Source organism: Pyrus communis, chromosome 7 (genome assembly GCF_041283825.1).
Source record: "Pyrus communis isolate YQ-2024b chromosome 7, ASM4128382v1, whole genome shotgun sequence".
In the NCBI taxonomy this organism is placed as follows: Eukaryota; Viridiplantae; Streptophyta; class Magnoliopsida; order Rosales; family Rosaceae; genus Pyrus; species Pyrus communis.
This window is the reverse complement of record NC_142571.1, coordinates 22708994-22734609: the sequence shown is the minus strand read 5'-3', so window position 1 is coordinate 22734609 and position 25616 is coordinate 22708994. Positions and strand designations below refer to the sequence as shown.

The following is a 25616-nucleotide window of genomic DNA, read 5'->3' as shown; positions in this document are numbered from 1 at the left end:
TTTTTGTTTTTAGGTAGCGAAGTTGAGTCCTTTTTGTTTTCTGACGAGACGAAGATGCGAAGGGCGGTCTCTATATGTAATGTAATACGTGACGTTCTTGGAAAATATCGCGTGTGTCAAATGCTCAACGCTCGTCTTATTTTTCTTTTATGTAGCAATGATCTTTCAACTTTAACCTAATTGGAGCAATGGTTATTCAATTAAAAATTGATGACTATTGGTCCCTTAACTCATCAAAACATGCAACTATAGTCATTTTTGTTAACTCTGTTAGAACTTCTGTCAAAATAGTCACATGTCACGCACATGAGGCTAAATCTAGGGGCAAATATGGAAAACCAAATGAAATTTTTTTATAGCAATGGTCTTCAACTTAACCTAATTGGAGTAATAATCCCTCAACTTTAACTCAATTGTAGCAATGGTCCTTCCAACATGAGTCATTTTGATGGAGTTGACGAAAATGACCATATTTGTACGTTTTGATGAGTTAAGAGACAAATAGTCATGAATTTTTAGTTGAGGGACTATTGTTCCAATTAAGTTAAAGTTAAGGGACCAATGCTATAATTTTCTCTTTTTCTTATTTGAAAGAGGAAAAATACTTTCGCCATTAACTTATTCTTCGTTTCTCATTTATATTCGAGTTAATTTTTTTTCATAAATTCTAAACATTGTTGCATTTTTCTTAATTTTATTAGAAGGAGATCCTTATTTACTCTCCCAGTTTATGAGAATAGTAATGTAGTTAACGAAAATAACTAATAGTACAACGCAAGTAAAGATTATTGCTACAATTTAGCTTTATATAAAAATGGGCTGATTCGTGGCACCACTTATTTTGTATAAGTTTTTGTGGGGTCTACTTCGTAATGTATTTTAGCAATCCGAACCGTCTATCTTTTAGGACATTATTCATAGATCATCTTTACAAAAAATTAGATAAATCCAAAACCATTAAGACATTCGTTTTGTAGTGAAGAAAATGGACGAATATATTTCTACAAAGAAACCCTTAATTCAACAGTCATATGGTTTCAGATTTTGGTATTTTTGATAGACATGATTTTTGAGGAAAGACTAAAGATAGACGATTCGGGTTGAAATACATTACAAAGCGGACCCCACAAAAACTTGTGTCAAAAGTTATGTAAAAAAAAGTGGTGTCACGAATCCATCCCTATATAAAAACATATAAAGACTATAAACTGGGACCAACTTTCCAAATATTGAAAGGTATCTCAAGTTCGAATCATCTACTTTATGATTGAAAAAAGTTTAAAAAGTTGGAAAATATAAAACGATGGTCATAATTAAGTTCTTGAGAGTGTTTGTCTTGGTAGTTTACATAATTAAATTACCAAATGTCGATCATATTTGGCATCACATTCAACTTATCAATTCATACCTAATTACTATCCAATTGCATTAAAAGATGATCCCTTTTATATGAAAAATCAACAACATTTTTCTTTGTATATCGACATTTTATTTTTGCAACTTTGTTCTTGTATGCCAAGCTCACTATTTTGTATCTCATATATATGTTATATATAAAAAAATAAAATCATCCATTTTTTGCACCTTTTTTTTATTTTAAAATTTTTATTTTAAAATACGGAGAGAACCATAATGATGATTAATTGATCAATCAATCATGATTAGATTTAAGAATAATCATGAACAATAGACGATGAAATCATGAAACTAAGTTGTAGAGTTTGGTACAAAAAAAAAAAAGGGTTTCATATTAACAAAAATTTACTAAACAAAAGTTAAAACAAACACGTTATTGAAACTATGATATCCTAGAGTATATTTAAAAAAATAAAATAAAAAAAAAAAAAAAAAAACTTCATTTTAATATTACAATATTTTTGGTTGTCATTGACATCTACATTTGTTGGCATTTAAAAACGTCCTTACGACCTAGTCCGACTGTTAGTGATGTTCTTCAATGGTCTTGAGGGCAAATATAGTGACTAATAAATTTGATACCAATTTAATATTCTGATATAACTACATCATTGTACCAACAAAATTTTACTCATGACGTATTTACAACAAATATATACAATTGGATTATGAGAGCTGCTATTTAAGGACCTATGAGGCCTTTTTTATATAAACTATCAGATTAATCTTATGTTATATTAGTTATTAACTTAAATAATTCTTGTTACACGAAACAAAATACTAATTGATAAAATAATAAATTAAAAAAAAAAAAAGAGGTAAAAAGGTTTCACGTCATATTGAATCTCTTCCATCTGAAAAACTTAGTCTCCTCATCGAATATCTAAACCTAACAAATCCAATTGCATAAAACCCTAATAACTTTACACATCCAATTTCATCCAATTTTTATCAACAATATTCAGACTCAGTTAGTTACAAAATCACCAAATAATTGAGATCGTGTTATATCCCACATCGTCCAGGGGAGTGGATCCTGTAAGCCTTATATGTATAATCTCATCTCTACCTAGCACGAGATCTTTTGGGAGCTCACTGGCTTCAGGTTCCATAGGAACTCCGAAGTTGAGCGAGTTCGCCTGAGAGCAATCCCAGGATGGGTGAGCCACTGGGAAGTTCTCGTGTGAGTTCCGAAAAACAAAACCGTGAGGGCGTGGTCAGGGCCCAAAGTGGACAATATCGTGCTACGGTAGAGTCAAGCTCGGGATGTGATGGGATGTGACAGATCGTGTGGTTTCAAAAATGGATCCCTTTCTTCTTGAACGAGTGAACTCTTGTCATATGAAATTTTCTAGCAACAGTGAAGAGAGGAAGGGGATGTGGACAATATCGTGCTACGGTAGAGTCAAGCTCGGGATGTGATGGGATGTGACAGATCGTGTGGTTTCAAAAATGGATCCCTTTCTTCTTGAACGAGTGAACTCTTGTCATATGAAATTTTCTAGCAACAGTGAAGAGAGGAAGGGGATGTGGAGGAGAGACACAGTAGGGGAAGAAGACGAAAGGTTTCACGCAATAATTTTATTTTAATTCAATCCCTTTGCAGAATTATTATGTTTTGGTGGATTATTTAAGTTAATAGCTTAGAGGGTGTATTCAATTGGGATTTTGAGGGATTTTAATTCTTTTAATGAATCTAGGGGTATTCAATCAGAACTCGGGATGTGATGGGATGTGACAGATCGTGTGGTTTCAAAAATGGATCCCTTTCTTCTTGAACGAGTGAACTCTTGTCATATGAAATTTTCTAGCAACAGTGAAGAGAGGAAGGGGATGTGGAGGAGAGACACAGTAGGGGAAGAAGACGAAAGGTTTCACGCAATAATTTTATTTTAATTCAATCCCTTTGCAGAATTATTATGTTTTGGTGGATTATTTAAGTTAATAGCTTAGAGGGTGTATTCAATTGGGATTTTGAGGGATTTTAATTCTTTTAATGAATCTAGGGGTATTCAATCAGGATTTTAAATGATTCTCTGAAATTCAATGTGTATTCAATTAGGATTTTAAAATAATTTATTAAATCCTTAGAAATCTGAGTGTATTCAATTAGAATTTTAAAGAAGTTTATAACATTCCAGGTGTATTAAATTAGAATTTTAATTTAAAGAATTTGGAAAAGTTGAGGAATTAGAGGGAATTGGAGAGATTTTGTAGTGTATTTTAAGCATCCACAAATTTCACCTCTCCCCATGAGATTTCGAGGGTATTGAATTAAAATTTTAATTGAAATCTCTACAAATCAGTTAAACTCCATAAAAATCCAATAAAATCTCTTAAATTCCCAATTGACTACACCCCCTTAATCTACAATAAGATTAATTTGATGACTCATATGAAGAACGAACACACATGTCCTCAAAATGAGCACCATAAGAGCAATTCTAATTGAATTACTATCATCAAATTTACATCATATAGGATTTATCCGGTGTTCCAGAGCATCAGATACTCTAAATTTTCTAAATCTTTGATAAAAATACAAAAATAAAATTTAACGGTTAAAAGTGTAGGCATCGTAACCGAATTATGAAATCGAAATCTCAGTCCACTTACAAGTGTTGATAAAGCAAAAGCCACGATGGTCTGACTTTTTAGATTTATTCAGACTGCAACCAATATCCAATCACAGTTTTTCCTACTTTCTCCGACGACACTTCGCAATGCGACGGAGGCCCCAGCAGACTCCGGCACCCGCCACCGCCAATCCATCACCCACCGGAGCAGAACCAGTTTCCACTTCATGGGTCGGACAGCAGAGGCCTCGGCGGTCACCATTCGTTTGGCTCACCTTGTTCCTGGCCATCGGATACTGTTCTTATGGAGTTTACCAATACCAGTTTGAGAGCTTGCCCGAGCCGCTCACGGCGGACCAGGCCGGAAAGCGCGGCTTCTCTGAGTTTTCAGCTCTCAAACACGTCGAGGCCTTGACCCAATTGGGCCCTCACTCTGTCGGCTCCAATGCTCTCAACCTAGCTCTCCAGGTTCTCACTTATTGATTCATCGAATCCCGTATCCCCAATTCTTTTTAATTCTTATAGAAAAAGCAATCTTGGATTTCTTAAATTCTTGTGAAAGAAGCAATCTTTGGGTTTTATTAACATGGGTTTTCACCCCCACAGTATGTTTTGGCAGAAGCTGAGAAGATCAAGAAAACTGCTCACTGGGAGGTTGATGTTGAAGTGGACTCGTTCCATGTCGAATCGGGAGCAAATCGAATGGTTGGTGGCCTGTTCAAGGGAAGAACACTTGTATATGCGGATCTAAATCATATTGTTGTAAGAGTTTTGCCAAAGTATGCGCCTGAATCAGTGGATAATGCGATTCTGGTCTCTTCCCACATCGACACCGTCTTCTCAACGTATGTCTCTTCAGCTTATATAATCTCAATTTTATTGCCTTTTTCAGTTTCGTTTGTCAAGGTGATCATATTTGTTGCTAGCTGAAGTATCCATGTTGGTGAATTGTGCGAATAGAAGCTATATTGTTTTTGGATTTTCAATTTAATATGCGATGTAAGTTTGAACAATTACGGGTTTTGACACACACCTTCAGTAGCTGAATTTGATGGCATGTCATTTGAACTATCACTCTTACAAGTTGTATAGGCTTTGTTTGATACTTGAAGGAAATTTTTTGACGCATTTCAGGGGAGGGGCTGGAGATTGCAGTTCGTGTGTAGCCGTCATGTTGGAACTTGCTCGTGGGGTTTCCCAGTGGGCTCATGGATTTAAGCATGCTGTTATATTTTTGTTTAATACTGGGGAGGAGGAGGGTCTAAATGGTGCTCATAGCTTTATAACTCAGGTTAACGTGGACTCTCTCTCTCTCTCTCTCTCTCTCTCTCTCTCTCTCTCTCTCTCTCTCTCTCTCTCTCTGCTCTGTTCTTAAAGATTGTTGTTTATAGAACTTCTGTCTTACATTTGTTTCTGACTTTTTTGGTGCAGCATCCGTGGAGTACAACTATTCGTCTGGCTGTTGATTTGGAGGCTATGGGTATTGGAGGGAAGTCTGGCATATTTCAGGTCAGGTTTGTAATGATAATTCACTTGCTTTTACAATTTTACATGGCTTATGAGATATGAGTCATGACTATATGCTCTTGGTACTGTAGAGTCTAGCTAAATGACCTCTGTATAAGCTGTGTCAAGCAGGTGTGTCAAGTCAAATTTATGTAGTTCCAGAAAGTGTGGGACATGCTGAACTTACCAAATCTTTCTAGTGTCATAACATTGCTATATATGTATTTTATCACTGTGTTAAAGACCAACATCTGGAGAACCAAAATGAAGAAAACAGGGAACTTGTAATTTATTCCCTCTATCAATGTCGCCAAGTGCCCTGATATGGACCATTGTAACACAATCGCGGGTACCCATGACAGGCTGCATCTAACTTCAAAGTGCTTGTGCATCATCACGGTCTGGAATTGAGCAGATAGTTCACTTATGGTTGTCCATTCTTTGTTGTCCTAAAACTTGGAGTTTATAGCTTACTCTACCTTAAGATGCTCTAAATTGCTGATGCAATCTGGTTACTGTAAATCTTTTATTCTTATTTTTATACTTTTTTAAGTGAGATCGTACATATAAAATCCTGTTTAAGCTTACTTTTTCCCTTATGAATATTTCTTCATCTGATAGGCTGATGCTTGGTCTATTGAGAATTTTGCCTCGGTAGCAAAATACCCGTCTGGCCAAATTATAGGACAGGTTTGTAATTCTTTTTTGAGAATTTTTTTCTCCTTTTTCTCTTTGATACTTTTCATGTGTATTCACTTGGGAAAAGTGCTTTTAAGTCTTAATGATTTTAATGCTGCAGGATATATTTTCTTCTGGAGCCATAAAATCTGCAACAGATTTCCAAGTATATAAGGAGGTTGCGGGCCTTCCAGGGCTCGACTTCGCGTACACAGATAACACTGCAGTATACCATACAAAGGTTTTTTTTCTTCTCTTTTGCCCCTTTTTTGGGATATAGTTCTAAAATCTATTCGGAGCATAGGTGTGAGATTTACAGGAGGGGTTAATTAGTGCTTAGCCTTTGCGTATGCATGTAACTTTATTGGCTTGTGGAGATAGGAATGGTTTTAATGTGCTTCCACCTATGTAATTATGAATGTTAACCAAGAGTATACAAACTAACAGACCTGCCAGATGGGGAAGGGCACTGGGACTTAAGTTGGTTCTCCATGTTGATTGTTGTTTATGATCTAAATTTTTCTTATCATGCAGAATGACAAAATCGAGCTTCATACATTAGGATCTCTTCAGCATCTTGGAGAAAATATGCTTGCTTTTCTGCTAAAGATTGCTGCTTCCTCTCATCTTCCAAAAGCCAGTGCAGTGGTAGAAGAGAATAAGGGCGAGACTGCTGCCATATATTTTGACATATTGGTATATTATAACTGCAGAAACTTTATCATTTTTCATGCTTTGATTCTTGACACTCCACCCTTTGGATTTCTTCGTTACATCTTTTTCTTTGTTTCTTTTCCGAGATGGTTTTGGATTTTAAACCTGTAGTGTTCAGTTGCCTTGATAGTCCAGGTTTGCAATGTGGTTCTAACCGTTGTGGAAATTGTAGGGGTCGTATATGATCGTGTATCGTCAACGCTTTGCAAATATGCTTCATAATTCAGTGATAGCGCAATCACTTCTGATATGGACTACATCATTGCTTATGGGTGGTTATCCGGCTGCAATTTCATTGGCCTTGTCATGTTTGAGTATCATATTAATGTGGATATTCGCAATAAGTTTCGCTCTTCTTCCTGCCTTCATTATATCACTAATATCTTCTTCACCAGTGCCATATGTTGCAAACCCATGGCTAGTAATCGGGTTATTTGGCGCACCTGCTCTTATTGGGGCGTTAAGTGGTCAATATCTGGGTTATCTTGGTCTGCATACATATTTGTCAAAAGTATACGCCAAGAAAAAACAACTCTCACCTGATATACAAGCTGGTTTGGTTAAATTAGAGGCTGAAAGATGGCTCTACAAATCTGGATCTCTTCAGTGGCTCATTCTCCTCATTTTGGGAACCTATTACAAAATTGGATCAACTTATTTGGCTCTTGCTTGGTTGGTCCCCCCAGCATTCGCATGTGAGTTTATATTTACGACCACCTTTGCTGGACCTATGTTTGATTTAACCATGTTTTTGACGAGGTTATAGGATTTGCTTTCAACTAATTTTAAATACTTCTGTTCAGATGGCTTTCTTGAAGCGACTCTAACCCCAGCTCGATTCCCCAAGCCACTCAGACTTGCAACCCTGCTGATAGGATTAGCTGTACCAATAGTAATTTCTTCCGGCGGATTTATTCGGCTGGCTGGAATGGTAATTGGGACTGTGGTTCGACTTGACAGGTAATACAACTTATTTATTTGTATGGCTTTATAATGAATTACTTTACAAAATCCTGCAGAACAAGAGTCCATGGTCTGTTTGTGTAAATTGTTTTTTGTAGCTATTTGCCCATTCAGCAAGCTACTGTCCTCAATTTTCAATTTCCTCATTGTGATCTGTCCATGAAAACTTTCAAAATTTAATCTTTTTGTTAATTCTCCAAAAATTTGGAAAATAACTGTTTACCTTGCCTTGTATTTTCTTACAGGAACCCAGGTGGCACCCCCGAGTGGCTAGCGAATGTTATACTTGCTGTTTTTGTTGCTATTGTTGTGTGCCTGACTTTGGTGTATCTCCTGTCATATATTCATCTTTCAGGTTTTTGTTTATCTCAAAGCAGTTGGATTTTTTAAGGTGGTGTTGAGTTCTCAAGTGTATGGTGCCATCGATGTCATATTAATTTTTATGGAGAGAACTTCACTGCCTTGTTTTATCTTTAAACTAACTTGGATGATTCATCACAATTGCTCTATAGGTGCCAAGAGATCGATTGTCCTTTCAACTTGCATGCTGTTCGGCCTCTCACTTGCTGTTGTATTGTTGGGTATCGTTCCACCATTTACCGCAGACACATCCAGAGCTGTAAATGTAAGTTTCTGTTAGCACCTACCTCTTAGAGTGTCCTTACCTCTTAATTCCTAATTTTGTAAGGTTACCAATGAAACTTTTTACATTGTATTTTGCTCATAAAGCTGTTTTTTCTGTGCATAATCCATTATGTTATTGAAATATCACTAACTAGGAATACTTTATCTGTCCTGTTAACATAGAATGTCTAGATGTATGCATGTTTACAAATACTTTTATGGTTTTTCAGGTTGTGCATGTTGTAGATACGACAGGAAGCGTTGATGGAAACCAAGATCCTAGATCATATGTGTCTTTGTTTTCTTTCACTCCTGGAAAGCTGACAGAGGAGGCTGAGCAAATTAATGAAGGTTTCAGATGTGGTAGAGACAAAGCTGTTGATCTTGTAACCTTTTCAGCCAAGTACAGTTGTTGGACTTATGATGACAGTGACAGTGGATGGAGCAAATCAGATATACCCACAATGAACGTTGGTAGCGATACTCATGGTAATGAAAGAACAACACGAGTACTACTTGATACAAAAGGTTCAACACGCTGGACGCTTGCTATCAATGCTGGTGACATAGAAGATTTCACATTCAAAGGTAAACTAAACTTTAACCATGTGCATTATTTGACCTCGCTATTTCCGTACTTGTGATTGTAAATGAAGTGCTATGCTAAAAAGTTCAGTTTGTACCACGTATACATGGACTTAGTCACTTAGCTTTATCCCCTTATGTTGTTTTTAGCTTTCTCTCACGAGCTTTTAACCTCAGTTGCAGGAAGCTCGGAGGAATTGGCTTCTTTGGGTGACATGAGTAGCGTAGATGGATGGCACGTTATCCAGTATTCCGGAGGACAAAATGCACCAACAAGGTTCGATCTAGCACTCTTCTGGTCTCAAAACTCTACCCGGCTGGCTCACGATGTTGAAGGGAAGAGAGACGAGCACGCTCCCCTTCTAAAGTTAAGAACTGATATGGACATAGTGACTCCTAAAGTCGAAAGAGTTCTTTCGAAGCTTCCTTCTTGGTGTTCTCTGTTTGGCAAGTCGACGTCCCCCCACGCCCTTGCATTTTTGAGCAATCTTCCTGTTAATTTTTAGGTGCTTCGAGTTTAATTTATACGTTTTACTTGCAATAACATAGGAAATTTCAGATTGAAGAAAAGAAAATGAATTATATGTAAGCAGACACACAAATTGGTTTGTCCAAGGATATATGGGTTTTAATATAGCATTACCATTATCATTTGCAAGTGTTATTAAGTTTTGTATTAAGATATTGTCAAATAAAATTGTGTTTATAGTGACAGGTTGCTCTACCTGAAGCCCTAAAGTCGAATTGTCCAGTAGAAATCCTATATACAGAGATGCTAATTCTTTATTAAAGGATATACATTCATCGATACTATCGAAAATGTATTTTGATAATACGTCGTTACATATTCTTGATGACGATAGTATTGATACATTATCTCGTTCCATAGCCGAAATAGTGTCCAACTGCCATTAAAACCTCTGGCTATTCTGCAGACATCATCTGTATACATTCACAAACAAGATTTGCATGTGAAAAAACGTCATAATCTTTACCGTTTACAGGCTTAACTTGCACCAAAAAAATCATGGTCATTTAGTGATTTACTCCAACAAAGTAAAAAAAAACATGGGTTTTACTTTTACCCGAAGTGAAATGAGAGAAACGGCACGGTCCCCAACACAAGACACGTGTGGACGGAAAGTTAGGTAACTCAGTTACTTTTGGCGTCAGACACACAGTGGCTTCCTCATCAGGTGTCATCTTGCTGAAACAAGCCCCCCTCCCAAAAAAGAAAGAATCTGAGAGAGAGAGAGAGAGAGAGAGAGAGAGAGAGAGAGACAGGGTCCAAGAAATGCGGACGATACCGTTGGGAATATCAGCAGCATCCCCAACCTTCTTAAACAGCTCCTTCCTCAACAGTCTCAACCTCAACAGACCAAACCCTCTTGTTCCTCTTACTAATTCCACTTCTTCCAGGGTTCCTGTTCCTGTCTACACTTCCGCTGATGACCTCTCTTTCCTTAACTTCTCCAAATCTGGTGGGTAATCCCAAAGTTTTTACCTTTTTTACCTTTTTACTTGTTTTACTTCAATTTCCTTAATTTCTACGTAAGACTGTGTTTGGGTAATCTGTAAATTTCAGTTTTGAGTTGACTGCTCAATTGGTTTAAACTTAAATCACACATGTTAATACGGATAATCAAAAGCTTGGATTCCATTTCCCTTTGGGTTTTTTTTCTGATTATTTTGGCAATCAAAGAGAGATTTTCCCGGATTGCGACTTCTGTAGGAAGCACTTGTGTTCAAGTGCTTCCTACAAAAGAACTTGCAAGGGGTTACCAAGGAAGCACCTGCTATGATCTATAAGCACTTTTAACCTCTTCCGTCAAACATGTCTAGAAGCCCTTTTGGTGGTTTGATTCAGCTGAGTGATTGTGTATTATATAGCTAAATGAGGAAATTTGGGTTTTTGAGGTCCCATTTTCTGGTTTTTGGGTGTAGGAGTTTGCAGAGCCAGTCAAGTGGCTGATTTATTTCCCACGGTGTCTCCCGAGATTGTGGTCCGGGAGGCGCGGGTAGAGGACTGTTGGGAGGTGGCTGAGACACATTGCAGCTCCTTCTTCCCCGAGTATTCTTTCCCCTTAGATTTTGTTCTGAGGATTGACCGGCTGGTGGCAATGCTGGCCGGATTTTCTTTACCAAATGGTTGTAAGAGGATTTGTCTGGTTGCTGTGATTGGTAATGCTGGTGATGAAACGATCCTCTTCGGGAGGGATGATTTTAAGGTTGGCAGTTTTGATGGGAAGTTCAGTCTCAATAGGAGGTATGTGGCTGGAATATTGACTGTGGATACTGTTGCTGATTTTCTTCCGAGAAAAGGGCCTCTTCGGCAGAGAAGGTGAGTTCATAATGTCTTAAAAGCCTTGAGCAGCTTTTACTTTACTACTTACTAGTAGAGTTGAATTTTGGTTGAAACTTATTTGGTTACAGACTTGATAATCATCAGTGTTGTCTTCTATGAAAAAAGGGTATTTTCCTCGACTTTGTGCAACTTCATATGAACGGTTTATCATCTTTAACTTTGATCGTAAACCAGAAGCCTTTCATAACACAATTATTAGACTAAGAGGGTTGATTTGTTACTTTCTTCACTGATAGTGTGGAACCACATTTAGCCCTCATCTTTGGCCTTGTTTGGTTTCACCCCTACTTCTTTTGATCTCCGACTTCAGACCCCTTGGCCTGTTTATAGAGAGCCTCATCAGATCCCTTGGCCTGTTTAGAGAGAGCCTCATCCTAAACGGAGGCAAAGGGCAAGAGTGGGAGCGGCAACCAAGCCAGCCTCAACCCCCGCCTTTTCCTTTCATAGACCTTTTCCGTGTCTCTTCTGAATTTCTCTTCATCGCATCAGCTGTTGCCGCTCAAATTTCTTCTGTTGTGCATGCATAAATGATATATTCTGAGAGTGGGAATATTTCTTATATACATAGGCTCAGCGCTGACGAAGAGAAATTCTTAGATTCATATGGTACCTTGGAAGTTGGAAATGATACAGTGATGGCTAGCCCCGTTTGTAGACTGACCATTCTATTCAGTTGTAATTAACGAGAGTTCAATTCTGCAAATCATTAATCCCATGACATTAGATGTTCATTGTAAAATTTGATAAGATATATGGCTCATCTGGTATACGTTCGTTTTTTCTTTTGTTTGCAGGAAAGGAGTTGCGTACGTGTCAAACGTTGCTGTCCGGGAGAGTTTTAGGCGAAGAGGAATAGCTAAAAAGCTAATAGCTAAAGCAGAAGCCCAAGCCAGGAGCTGGGATTGCCGTGCCATTGCATTGCACTGCGACTTGAACAATCCCGGAGCCGTAAAGCTGTACAAAGGCCAGGGTTTCAAAAGCATCAAGGTGCCTGAAGGAGCAAACTGGCCCCAGCCCAAGACCGGTCCGGATGTTCGGTTCAACTTCATGATGAAGCTTTTGAACCCCAAGACTTCTGCTTAGACTCCTTTAGGAACATGTGAAGAAACTAACAAGGGAGACAGACAAAAGAAGAAAACATTTGGAAAGACAAAAAAGAAAGAGGAACAGAAACTAGGATGTTTGAGAATAGGTTGTATATAATTACATACATGGAAAGAAGCATCTGTGCCAAGAACTTGTATTTTTCATTGGATAAAACGTAATTTTGTAGATATTTGGGGTAGGTCGCAGCATCCTTTGCCCAATTGTCTTATGAAGGTATATTTCTGCCCGTTTTATAGTTTAATTTTTTCAAAGTTGTGTAACGTGTCGTGCCAGAAATTGCCTCCCTTGATGTTTACACCGCTCGTATTCATCGCTGAATATGCAACCTAGTAACTGAACAACCATGACCTCCATCAAAGGCCAAGGCCATGGCCATCGTCATGGCGGAACGAAATACAGCCATGGTACCAGACGGAAAAAAATAAATTGCTGTTGCTCGTATACAATTTCTAAAACAGAGACATTGATCACAAAAAACATACTAGTGATGTCTAAAGGTTCACATTTCAAACGAAATCAAAATTGCAACGTTTTACCATGGACAATCAGATGCTCTCATAATATGCCCCTTAGAATTCCACGTTATTCGACGTGTTTATAGTTCTAAACCGCCCGCCAAAGTACGGGAAACTCAATCGTTGTACAGTGGTATTATATAGGTAAACAAATGTCTTCGAGATCCTATGGTGCCTAACAACCAATGCCAGAAAACCGTTCTCGAGGCATGAAGTTGCCGAAGAAGCCAAAGGATTTTCCACTTGGATAGATGTAAATTTTATGATGCTTGGACAAATTTGTCTAAAGCAGATGTATCCAAAAGCTGGGAACTCCTTCACAGCACCAAGCACAACATTTCCAAGTAACACGGCATCGCTGTTGCTCGGTGCCTGCAGTGTAAAACTTTGTATCAGTTGCAGTACATTAAGAAATGATTGCAAGTGGTGATGAGTTTTTGCCTACCTCGATGTTAAGGGGAAGTACAGGATCATGAAGTGAGTCTAATAAGAAGAAACCATCCGTCATTGCCAGAAACTCGGCGTGAAGAGAAGTAATCTTACTCCTTCGTAGTTAACAGGGGCTTTTTGAAGCCTTGGATCAGAGTCGACGTAGTTCTCCAAATGTTTCGGTACTGCTTCTCCATAGTCTCGGAAAGTTCTGAAAGCAATTTATCAGCAACTTCATAGCATATACACACGCAGAAGAAACACTTAGAAGAGGATAAACGTATACAGTAACATACCCTCCTTTAAGATCTGGATAACTGATGAATCTTTTAATCTCAACTCCACTGAAATTTCTGGTTCCTCAATACCTTATAAAAGACCGGTTAAAACTTTACTGCCGCCACTCTGCCCCGAAGCGCATGCTGAAGCAAGTTTATCTAAAATTTTGAACTGGAAAAGATAAAGAAAGTTGAGCAAATTTCACAAATCATGAGCCGTATGTCAATCTAAAGTGTAGAGAGACCCTGCTGCAGTGTTAAATCAAAAGCCTACCATGAGGTACGCGCCATCATCAAGCCAGTGGTTTTCCTTGAGAGCTCCATGGCCACTTGTCTCAATAGCCAGATGTGATTCCTCTCCGATCGAGTTCTGTATCACCATATATACTTAGTTGACAAGAAAAAGAAGATGCACAATTAAACAAGAATTATTAACACAATGCTGGCTAGAAAGAAAGATATAACTGTTTATTTCACGGGCATGTTTAGTATATAGAAAACAATATATAAAATGCAAACACTATGCACAAAAGATCTATGGCTTGGACAGAAAATATTTACAAAAAGGGAATGGGTGTAAAGAAAAGAAGAAAAGGATTTCATTGCCAGCAGCTGTTCTAATTGTCGATGGGTGGCTACAACTTGATTGGTTAGAAAAATTTTATTTGGTTCATTGATAGTTCCTAGATTTTAACGTGCAAACCATGTCTAGAAGGACCATATTTCTCCTAATGCGCAAAAACATGTCTAGAAGCATTGTGGGGCTTCTAAAGCTACGAGCACTTCGATGCAAGATTTTCTATTAGTTCTTCCTTATTGATTTTGTACAAGTAATAAACAGTGGAAGAAGAACCCCATTGAGTCGTCCTTTCTAATGTGCAAAAACATGTCTAGAAGCACTGTGGGGCTTCTAAAGCTACGAGCACTTCGATGCAAGATTTTCTGTTAGTTCTTCCTTATTGATTTTGTATAAGTAATAAACAGTGTAAGAAGGATAACTAGACCGTTTTTCTTACCAAACGAATAGCTTCGTCAATGACATTTTTGTAGCTTCTTCTGAAACGGTGGTGCTTTCCCCCCTACAAGAAATTGCTAAAATTATAAGACATTCAATACAATCAGAGAAGTATACCATTTTCGGTTTTTTCATACCCAGTTTCTTCTCAATAAATGTGGTGAGACCATCTGAAGTGACACTGTCTGTGACAATTGTTGTTCACGGATGCTAGGAAAAGTAAAACCATAAACAATATTTGACATGAGCCTTGGTGCAAAAAAGAAGAAAAATCTTACCTCCTCAAGGACAATTGCAGACATAAAGGCAATCAGACGATTCCAGTTGAACTCAAGGCCGGTAGAATCCACAGCAGCAGATCTAAGGGCAACACTAATTAGAAAGAAGCAAACAGTGTGAATATAAAATAGATCTACGGGTCGCAAGAAAATGTACCTATTGACATCTGTATCAAAGATGATCCCCAAATCAGCTTTGTTATCAAGGACTGCCTGGCTGACAGCTTTCATTGCTGTTTTGTCCTCTGGGTAGGGTATATGATTTGGGAACATACCTGATCCAAGAACATCAATTTCATTAAAAATTTCAATAATGTATGTACAACTTCAATATTTTTGCGTTCAACCACCAATATTACCATCTGGCTCCAAGAACTGACTACCAGTAGTGACTGCACCAAGAGGTCCAAGCACTTTTGCCTGATAAAATTGAAATAAAACACTTATGATTAACTTGAGTATGTATTAAACGAATATCAAACCTTTGTCATCAATGCACAGAGCATACTGCCTTCAAATTAGAGAATAAATACGAAATAAAAAAGGCTAACAGTACAGGTAGGAAGCAAATATCAACGTCCAAAACAAGAAAAGTTACAGCGAAAAATCCTCCTGCTCCATTCCCTGCGTCAACTACAATATGGAACCCTTCAAGTGGCTTCTCTGAGATTATATAACACAAAACAAATTAGAAAAAAAAAAAAAAAAAAAAAAGATGAAAGCGCATCAGAGGACAAAAATTTAAATGGAAGGGCAATAAGAGAGCTGCTTACTGAAAATTAAAGGAGGAACTAATAATAAAAACAGGTTTTACAAAATGAAGGAGTTGGTGTTGGACACTGAACAGAGAAGTGAACTACAACCAACATTGCACTTCGTGATAGGGATGAAAAGATGTATCTCAGTACATTTCCAGCACGTTGAAGATTTCATGGAAGTCATACCTATATTTCTTGCAGCTTTGCGGACTGCCTTTGCAAGATCAGATGTATATACATTCATGTAATCAACTCTCTTTACGGAGGCAAGCAATTTTTGTTTTGAGTTTGTCAAACCTTCTACTGTAAATTTATCATATATATCTGCAGCACGCTCTAAGATGTTCTTAATGTCAGGTTTCCCAAGACCTCCGGAGTTCGTGAAAAATTTGAACCCATTCCTGTTGTAAGGGAAATGGCTTGCTGTTGGAATAACACAATATATAATATATATTAGACTTTACATCAGGGGAAGCCAACAAAGATGAGATCACATAGGGAGACAATAAGGCCAGAACTCTAGGGGGTATGATATCACATAGTTTACAAATGAACGTGCATACCCTACCTGTTATCATACTAGACCCATCGGCGGGGCCTAAGAAAGAATTATCTTCAGTAATTGTGCTATTAAACATTGCGGGAGTGGATCCTAATTTTATCAGACATTGCTGCATAGATGGTTCACAATTTTATCAGATTCAAAGTCATAAAATTTTAATCAAGAGAGTTTGTTCATCAGCAGTGTTTGTGAGCCTTGAAACCCATTTCCAAATTTCATCAATATTATTTCCTTGTGAGCTAAGAAGGGTCAATTCTACAAAACAGTGCAATCTTTTGGTATTTCAAACTACAACATCGGAGAACTGACATTCTGAGTAGAAGAGGGTTTCATCTAAATTTATTTACGAAATGCGATACAATGTGATAACTACTTGATCAAAACTTGCATAATATCAACAAAGCGCATAACAGATAATAGATAGAATTAGGATTCGATCTGCTGGGCAGAATATATAAACTGCAGTTCATATAGTTGTCAGCAAAACACAGCTCACAATCTAAACAACGACTCAATGCGTATTATCGTTATCTTTCATCAATATAATCTACTTATTAAGAACAATTACATTCACCATTAATCCAAACCAACTTCAGATTCACATTTATTAATAAAAACAAAAAAAAACGCCAGTTTCATGTTCAATAATCTAGCAGAGTAACTGTTGGGATTGCACTTCAGAATACCAATTGAAAACAAAATTACCAAAGAACCCAAATTCTACTTTCTCTAATTGCGTCAATCCCGAATGAAAAGAATTGATTTTATGCATCAATCGTCACTTTCACAAAGCTCACAGAGCAGAGAAAAACTTACAAAAAAAAGAATAAATTTTTATTAAATGGGAAGATTGATATTAGTTCAAATTTCACAGAAAGAAGCAAAATTTTACCTTCCATCTTATGAAACAAGCTGCGTTTGTTGAGAGAGGGAGCGGAGAAACTGATACATGCAAGTAGAACACGGTGGTGGAAGGGTAGGTGAACGACTAAGAACAATGCTTCCTACTCAAAATTCCGGTTTGAATCAGAGTCTGTATTTCTATCAATTCTGTTCATCTGTTTTTACTATACAATTACGTGACCTTACTTTTAATTGATTTTTTTTAGGGACGATTTTTATAAAGTGATCTATAATATAAACTGTTCTGATTATATTTTATAAATCAGTCACGAATAATTTTGAGTTAGAACTTCTATTTGTCCTTTAAGTATCTAATGTTGTAATCTTATAAGTCATTCAATGTGTGGATGGCCAACCTACTACAACTCTACATGTTTGTCCACTAATCCACTTGATGCCTCATCCTTCCATATACAATCACACACAAAAACACAAAGCTTTACCGCTGAAAAGAGAGAGAAGAAGAGAGGAAGAAGAGAGAAGCCACAAAGCTAATGGCAGAGGGAAGAAAAAGAGAGGAGAGAGTTATCTTTGTAATCTTATTACTTCAGATTATAAATGAAAGCATCACTATTGCTCCGAGGATGTACTTCAGTCACACTGACTGTAGAGGAATCTCGTAAATTTTATGTCTTGTTTATTTATTCTACTGCACACACCGTCGATTTTACAATACGTTATCAGCACAAGAAGCTCTGGTGTCACTGGAAAGCACAACGCCACAAATCCTGTTCACCTCTGTTGCCTGGAATCTCACAGATAAGAAAATCTTTTCATTTCATCTTAAAATCTTTGTACTACTGATTTTCTTGAAGTAACTATATATATATGTTGTTGTATTAGTGTATATCATTATTTGCAGAAGCAAAAGAGTACAGACTCAAAATTCTTAGAGAATCTGACAGCCATGTAAACAGCCTCGGAACTCCAATTGCAGACCTCATATTGAAATACTTTCTTCTTTAAAGTTGTTCGTACGCCCCAGTACCTACAACATATCAAATTTTCATAAAATTCCAACGGTGCGATCATCGTAAATGCCTGAAATACCAAACCAGTTTCTAATTTCCGCAGAAAATTGGACAAGCACCTTATGAGTACTAAAACTCCATTTCAGTAACTCAAATCGAAATTGTTTCTTCACGAAAGTTGTTCGGTATCCTCTTATCCATATCATACTAAAATTTAAGCTAAATCTAATGGTTTGATCTTCTCATAAATTACAGACACTCTTGACTCCAAAACTTATGGTAACCGTTACGACTTTTTTGAAATTCACTAGAGGAGGAACAACAATTGGAACTTATTGTTACTATTACTTTCTGAGTAACTAAAAGGAATTAGACTTGTGAAATGAAAATAATAATAATAATAATAAAATAAAAAGAATGAAACATAAGAAGTGGCGGACCAAGAAAAAGAAAAAGCAAAATATGATGACCTAATGATTGCATTTTCTGTTTTGGCATATTTATGTGCACGGTGTTGGTTTAAAGCCCTATCACAAGTTCTATTAATTTATAGTGAGTAGAATTATTACCCTTTACTTTAAAGCTTTGATATTTATGTGAATGGTGCTGAATCAAAATCCTTGTCACAAACTTTATTTACTTAAAAGCAATTTATTTATCATGACTGGAATTACCACTTATTGCTTTAATTTATTTATTGTACTTCTTTTTGTTACGATGAGTGCATATTGGACCTGAAGTTCCTTATCATATTAGAACATGAAATTTCTTGATCCTCATCACATAAAATGATTGGACCCGAAGTTCCATCATGCAAAAAGATCAGGCATGAAGTCCCTAGATCCTCAAGATCGGATATGAAGTTCCTTGATGAGTACCTTAAGTTTGAAGAGTCGAAGCGCCACAACTTAATTGTAATAAAGGACATAAAAGTCTCAGTCCACTGACTATTAAATAAGGACTAGAAGTTCTTTGATGTATGTATATGATGATATAATGCATATTTGCTGGAGAGTTTACATCTCAAAGTCTTGATGATTATTGCATATCACTGGGCATTGATGTTGAATGCCATGTTCCTCATGTCCATACCCAAAAATGGTTTAGCAGAAGCATTTATTAACCAGATGAAATTGATTACTCGTGCTCTGCTCATGAAAAAGAAATTGCAAGATGGGTACAAACCATTTTACATAATTCATTATTAAGTTTAGTTGAGACCAGTTGCCACCCATCAATATTTCTCAATACAACTCGTGTTTGGGCACCAGCTAAACATTACACATTTACAAGTTTTTTGCTGTGTTATCCATGTGTATGTTGTACTGCCACAACGTACTAAAATAAGGCATCAATACAAACTGGGAATTTATTTTGGGTTTGATTCACCATTTATCATTCAATATTTGGAAACCTTGACTGGGGATATATTTTGTGACATCCCATCCCCAAAATTAGTATTTTATTTTATTCTTGACGTATTTCAGAGATTTAATTGAAATTTGTTTGTTAATTCTCCAAATTTGAGAAAATCAAAGTGAGGGGCACCTTAATCATTTCTAATTTTCTTGACCTTTTCGGATAACTCTTGAGTTGGTTAGGTAGAGTTCGATTTCATGAGCGCGTAGGCATAAACGGATCTTAATTCCGAGTTAGAACAGAGAAGTTAGAGTCGTTTGAAGTTGGTGGCATTTTGATAATTTGACCAAAATGCTATAATTGGTGTGAAACCTCTAGAAAGGGGGGGGGGAGGTTTTCTGAAAAATGGGGAAGGGCTGCTGCTCACTCGTTTTAAGGGCTAATTGGACCCATTAACCCACAAACATGACCCGCTTGTATCTCCTTCATCCAAGCTTTGTTTTCGGTGATCTTAGTGTCCATGGAAAGCTCTTGACAAGCTCTACATCTCTGTGTTGTTATATTTCCCATTTTCGTTTCCATCTTTGCAGTTCGAAGCCACAAAGCCCACGACTTTTTCGGCGGTTTTATCATTTTCCGGTGATTCCGGCAACCATTTCCTTCGAGTGAGGTATGAAACTTCATCTACTCTTCATAATCTTTGAGTTGGTATGCTTAGTTTGTGTTTTCGTATTCATTTTAGAGTTTGGTGTTTAGAACCCTAGAAATCCGGTATTCTCCGGTGAATTTAAATGGTTTCCGGTTAGAATTTATCGTCACTCTAGTTATGAAAAGTCTTTCCCTTGTTGAGCTCTAACTACCACATAAATTCGAGCTCACCTAGTTAATGTTGAAAATTTTGGGTTTCTAAACCCTCCACCTTGGCTACCATCACGTATGGCGGTGCGTGGGATCGTCCACGATTGTTGTCTAAGTACCAAATACCTTTTAGTGACCCTATGAACCTATGTGTAACTCGGTTTCCCGAAATTCAATTGTTTGGTGTGGTGTTCAAAATGGACCACCACTTGTTTGTGTGATTGACGACAATCCGATCGTTGGATCATCGTACAATTTTGTGAGCACCTTAGTTATCAGCTGTTGGACCTTTGAGAACTTACGGATCGGAAATCCGATGTGTGGATCTTCCGGATTGAATAACCTTAGATTGTTGACCTTAATGGACCTACCTTATCAACGGTTGACGTTCTAGTCAACAGGCTCTACTTTAGAGTGTCGTTTATCTCTAGTTTGTTGTTGAGGCTTGATGGAGCTTAGTTAACTCATCATGATGACGTGTCGTTCCCAGTTGACGTGTGTCTCGCTATATGTATTTGTGGCACCATATTGAGTTATACTTGTTTATTAAATGTGCTTTCTATTGAAGTGTTATTTTTATTTCTGGTCATTGATCTATTTTTATTAAGTATGATTTAACTTGTACATTGGAAATATGGTTTGTATTGTATGATTGGATTGATGTGATGAAATGTGAGGGCTAGTAATGGACCGTTAACCCATTGGCATGGGGTTTGTTGCTTCGAAACATGTTTCACCCCTCGTGTCATTATTTCATTTCTTGTTTTGGTGAGTCTTTGTAACTTGAGTAACCTAACTTGATCCATGTCATGTTTCATTGATTGGTGTTATACATTCTACTCTGCGATTCTGTTGAGTGATGATCTGGAATTGTATCTTGGTGTGGAATCCGTTGAGTGGTGGTCCGGAATCCCTTATACTCCGTGATTCAGTTGAGTGATGGTCCGAAATCGTATCCTGGTTTGGATTTCGTTGAGTGATGGTCCAGAATTGTATCCTGGTTTGGATTTTGTTGAGTGATGGTCCAGAATCCCCTTTGGTGTCTTTGTTTCGTTGGGTGGTCCGAAATCCCTTTTTTCTAGAGATGTAGTCTTCGGCCGAACTGCGTTCCTCTAGCCCTAGTTTTTAATGTATATATGAATGATGGTTTTTGGGAATCTTGTGGTTTGAATTGGAAAACCGTTAGATGTCTGAGTGACTTTTATGGAGTTTTCAGCAACTTGATTATGATTCCATAAAGTATGATTCTATACTTGATATTTATAGATTGTGATCGTTGGTTTGTTTTTATTGTATATCACATACTTGTATTATTGTCACTCACCTAAGCCTCGCAGCTTATATGAGTGCCTGATTTGCCATTGTACCATTCCTATAATGTAAGCATTGATTTTACATGTGACAGGTCTGGGTAGATTACAAGAAACCGCTTGATATTTTGGTTCCATTGAGTGATCTGGAACCCGATGTTGTTGAATTCTGTTAAGTGGTCCGGAATCCTTACTCTTATTCATTTCCGTAAGGTTATCTTAGAATCCTAAATTCTAGTGGATGAGAATTACCCACAATAGATATTGTGAATATAAATCAGAATTACCATGTTTATTACTCATAATCCAAGTGGGGAATTATATAGAGTTCCTTGGTTAAATTCGTGAAATGTTTTGTTATCGCATTGTTTGATTAACGTAATTAAATGCTAAGATTGTGCATCTTTGATTCACGAATTGATTAATTGACGGGATTGTGGAATGACGTTGGATATGAGTGTTGTTATTATGATTATTGTAGTTAATTAATGTTTCTAGAGAATAATATTGTGCATTGTTAATTCTTTAATATGTTACACGCTATGAATTGTGATTTTATGTGGAAAACGTGATGATTTATGTGATGGATGAAGTGGAAATGTTATTCGTCATGTGGGATTATTATGTTGGATATCATTGTTATTGTTATGATTAGACTTGTTGATAAATATGGCGAGAGAATATGATTGTGCTTTGTCATTTGTTCTTTAAAAATGGTATTTTGTTAGGAGATAACGACTTATGTGATGAATGTTCGAGTATAGTGAAGTAATGAATTACGAATGGCTTGATCCCTATTTAGAGTACGTAGGCAGTTTAACGAGGATATTAGATGCAGCCATAAAGTCTACGAAGAATTATTGCACAATTGGATCTTAAGTTATGTTTTGCCTTTTTCCGGAGGCGGGTTATGTTAGAGACGGGTATTTGGTGACGTCACATGTCGATCCTAGACGTATGTCGGGATCGGGGCATGACATATTTACTGCATAATTTACGGACTATGATTTTGATAAGACATTTTTCCCGCCGTTAGGGGGAGAAAATAACATCGTTCCAGAAGAACAATGAGAAAATATCATTCCAGAAGAATAATGAGAAAAGACCGCTCCAGAATAATGAAGAGAATTTGTCTTATGTTGATTCACGAAGCAATCAATGAGAAAATGAAGTAAGAATAATTGAATGATGTAACGAAAGTGATAAAATCAATATACTTGCTACAAATGTGCCTCCAAGAATTGATGTCCCTATTGGACAAAATAATGTGGTAGCTAATGATTTATCTGTTACGCCTGAAGCGTAGCAGACCCTTAGATTCAAAAGGTTCAGTCATTCGAAAGAAGAAGAATATAGCACTACTGAACTATTGAATTCTTGAAACATAATTGTCGCATTCGCCGCATGGATACACGTCCTAGAAAGGACAATTCGCGGACATGGGAATTTTGATATCTCATGCATGAAACATGATAGACGTATAGGTTCCAATGACTCAACTCCCGGAAGTGGAGATTAAAATCTAAGCTCTATAACGCTCCAAAGGAGGTTAAGATCCACTTTTTCTAAATTATGACTATCTTGAAAGAGATAGTGTAATGTCCTTGAAGAGGCAATGGATATCCAAAGAATTAAAAAGCTTTTATGCATGCGCATGAACATGAGAATATGGGATCTCGGATTGATGATAACCAATGGTAATTTTGGTTTTTACAAATAGCTACTAAATTTATCAATGAGCTGTGTTGATATTGAGCTGCGTTCTTTTGTTCATTGACAAAAGGAAAAATTATTGGCCAAAAAATGGAGAAAGGCAACTCCATATCAATTTACCAAGAACGTGAAAAATGGACCTATTGTACAAATCGTCAAATGATGTTGAACCCAGAAAGTTACATAGGGCATTTGTAATACAGTGAGCTACACTCAAATAATATGACACAAGATTCCTAGTTGAAACCTGAAATTGTAATACACTATTGGAAACATGATTTCTCATTATGAAACTTTATGAGATGCTTGAAGCGTATCTCCCCAAGTAAATCCCTTAAGTATATATGGAAGCAAGTTGCACTATATAAATTTCAAAGGAGAATGTGTCATGAAGTGTAAAAAATCCCTGAAGGATTCAAATTGCTTGAAGTAAGCCCTGGAAGGGTAAAGTATAAATTATGTACTCAATACCAATGGATGATATGAATTGCCTTAGTGAGTACTATCATTCTGATATTGTTGCAACATATTAAAATCTCTTGATATTATTAAATTGGAACTCCTGAAAAGTCAAGAGAGATTATAAAATGTTGAGAGAAATATTGGCTCGGGCTGCAGATCGAATAATATGCCAACACGAATCTTATCCATGATGTTTATAGTATTAAAGAACCTTATGGATTGACGATCATGAGTTGAACACTCAAGTGGTTAATTAATATTTAGACACTAAGAAAAATCATTCATCCTCGCAAGGAAAAGATGAATGGATGTTTGGTCCAGAAGTACCACATCTTAGTGAAGTTTATGCTTTATTGTATTTACACAATACATTGAATGAAATAAAGCTTATCTATTAATATCTCTAAGAAATTACAGACATGTACATACACATGAGTTAAAAGGAACAAACAAGAGGGAACCTTCACAAAGGTTACTTATGTGAAGCCTCAATACTTGAAAGTACCCCAGAAGAGGAAGGCACCAGAGGTTGATTATTTGGAACCTCAATACTTGGTAAAACTCCAGATGGTGAAGGCAATAGGTGCATTTGGAATAAAGCCACAAACCTCTGCTTGTCACTTTGAGTCCGACCTTCGGATTCCAGTAGTTGGTCGAGCTTTCTTTTCATGCTCGTCAAGTAATTATTTGCAAGCACATGAAACATTATATTCTCATGCTTAAGCCCTCTGATCTTTTGCTTAAGACTTGCCACCTCAGCCATCAATGATTCAACTTAGCGAGTTCGAGTAAGTAGGCGTTGGCCCATATTGGAAATAGAGCCAGCACAATGAACACTAAGAGCCAAGGAGTCTTGAACGGTTAACTCATCAGACCGTTCTGAAAGGATTATATTATCCTTTGGCGTGCGGTTATGTTATTCTTCATCACAGAGTCTTCAACTGTAAGAGGGTCATTAGAAGATAAGAAGGATGAATGCCATATATTATCCTAACGCAGCTCGTTTGTATCCCTTTCGAGACTTAAATCTAAACAAAGGTTAGATGGGCAAGCCATTTTCAAAAATGATGAAAGAAAAATGAGGTTAGATAAAATCTCAAAAGTGCAAGAAAGAGAAAATTCTACAGGCAACAACTTTTCCGAGTGTACGTTTTGAACACAATTGATGCCTCTATAAAAAAAAAAGAAACAACAGGCCACTTGTTCAAAAATCGAAGAGACACCGCTCTCCGAATTTCAAAAGCCAGATTTCCTGGATGAAAGTTTGTCGGTACCTTTGACACTCAATCTCAGCTTTTTTGGATATCACGTGCAACTTTATCAAAAATCTCTGACAAAGCTGAAAACGCGTGAATCTTACTGTTCTAATTACACCATAGTTGCTGACAAGAGTAAATGCACAGCACCATTACTTGCTATTGAGAGAACTCTATATATGTCGACATTCGTCCTCCATGGCAAGACAGACTTGCAAAAATGCCTAAACTCTTCCTCCTCTTCGAGAATGCATCTTCAACAAAGCATCTCGAAATACTCAGTTTTCTTCCTCTCCAAGAATACCTCTTCAAACAAGTCACACCATAACAAGAGTATCTCATATCATCAGGGTCGAAAGCAAAAGTATCTCACATCATACTTTCCCTTGTCATTTTTCTTTGTTGTTGCTTTTAT

At 37.0% G+C, this 25616-nt stretch overlaps 2 protein-coding genes and 1 pseudogene across 4 annotated transcripts; 2 read left to right on the top strand and 1 right to left on the bottom strand.

Annotated features, from left to right (window-relative positions):
- Positions 1–3880: 3880 nt before the first annotated feature.
- Positions 3881–9713, top strand: LOC137733817 (Zn-dependent exopeptidases superfamily protein). Its single transcript, XM_068473012.2, has 13 exons — positions 3881–4460; positions 4599–4837; positions 5127–5283; positions 5424–5501; positions 6120–6188; positions 6298–6417; positions 6711–6872; positions 7063–7585; positions 7694–7850; positions 8099–8208; positions 8366–8478; positions 8708–9065; positions 9240–9713. The coding sequence occupies exons 1-13, from the start codon at positions 4140–4142 to the stop codon at positions 9566–9568; spliced, it is 2736 nt and encodes a 911-aa protein (XP_068329113.2). The 5' UTR covers positions 3881–4139; the 3' UTR covers positions 9569–9713.
- A 548-nt stretch (positions 9714–10261) lies between these two features.
- On the top strand, positions 10262–12760 carry LOC137735361 (GCN5-related N-acetyltransferase 4, chloroplastic). Of its 2 annotated transcripts, none has more exons than XM_068474785.2 (3): positions 10262–10543; positions 11007–11403; positions 12222–12760. In XM_068474785.2, the coding sequence occupies exons 1-3, from the start codon at positions 10357–10359 to the stop codon at positions 12508–12510; spliced, it is 873 nt and encodes a 290-aa protein (XP_068330886.2). In that variant the 5' UTR covers positions 10262–10356; the 3' UTR covers positions 12511–12760. The 2 variants fall into 2 exon arrangements, with proteins under 2 accessions (XP_068330886.2, XP_088552715.1); XM_088696589.1 differs by having other exon boundaries at positions 10370–10547.
- A 237-nt stretch (positions 12761–12997) lies between these two features.
- On the bottom strand, positions 12998–17489 carry LOC137735508 (uncharacterized; annotated as a pseudogene). Its single transcript, XR_015964044.1, has 13 exons — positions 17262–17489; positions 16376–16478; positions 15994–16230; positions 15648–15712; positions 15409–15469; positions 15207–15324; positions 15050–15131; positions 14909–14956; positions 14773–14835; positions 14031–14126; positions 13775–13928; positions 13495–13689; positions 12998–13421 (listed from the first exon to the last, which is right to left on the bottom strand). The product of XR_015964044.1 is annotated as an uncharacterized LOC137735508 (transcript).
- Between the last annotated feature and the right edge of the window lie 8127 nt (positions 17490–25616).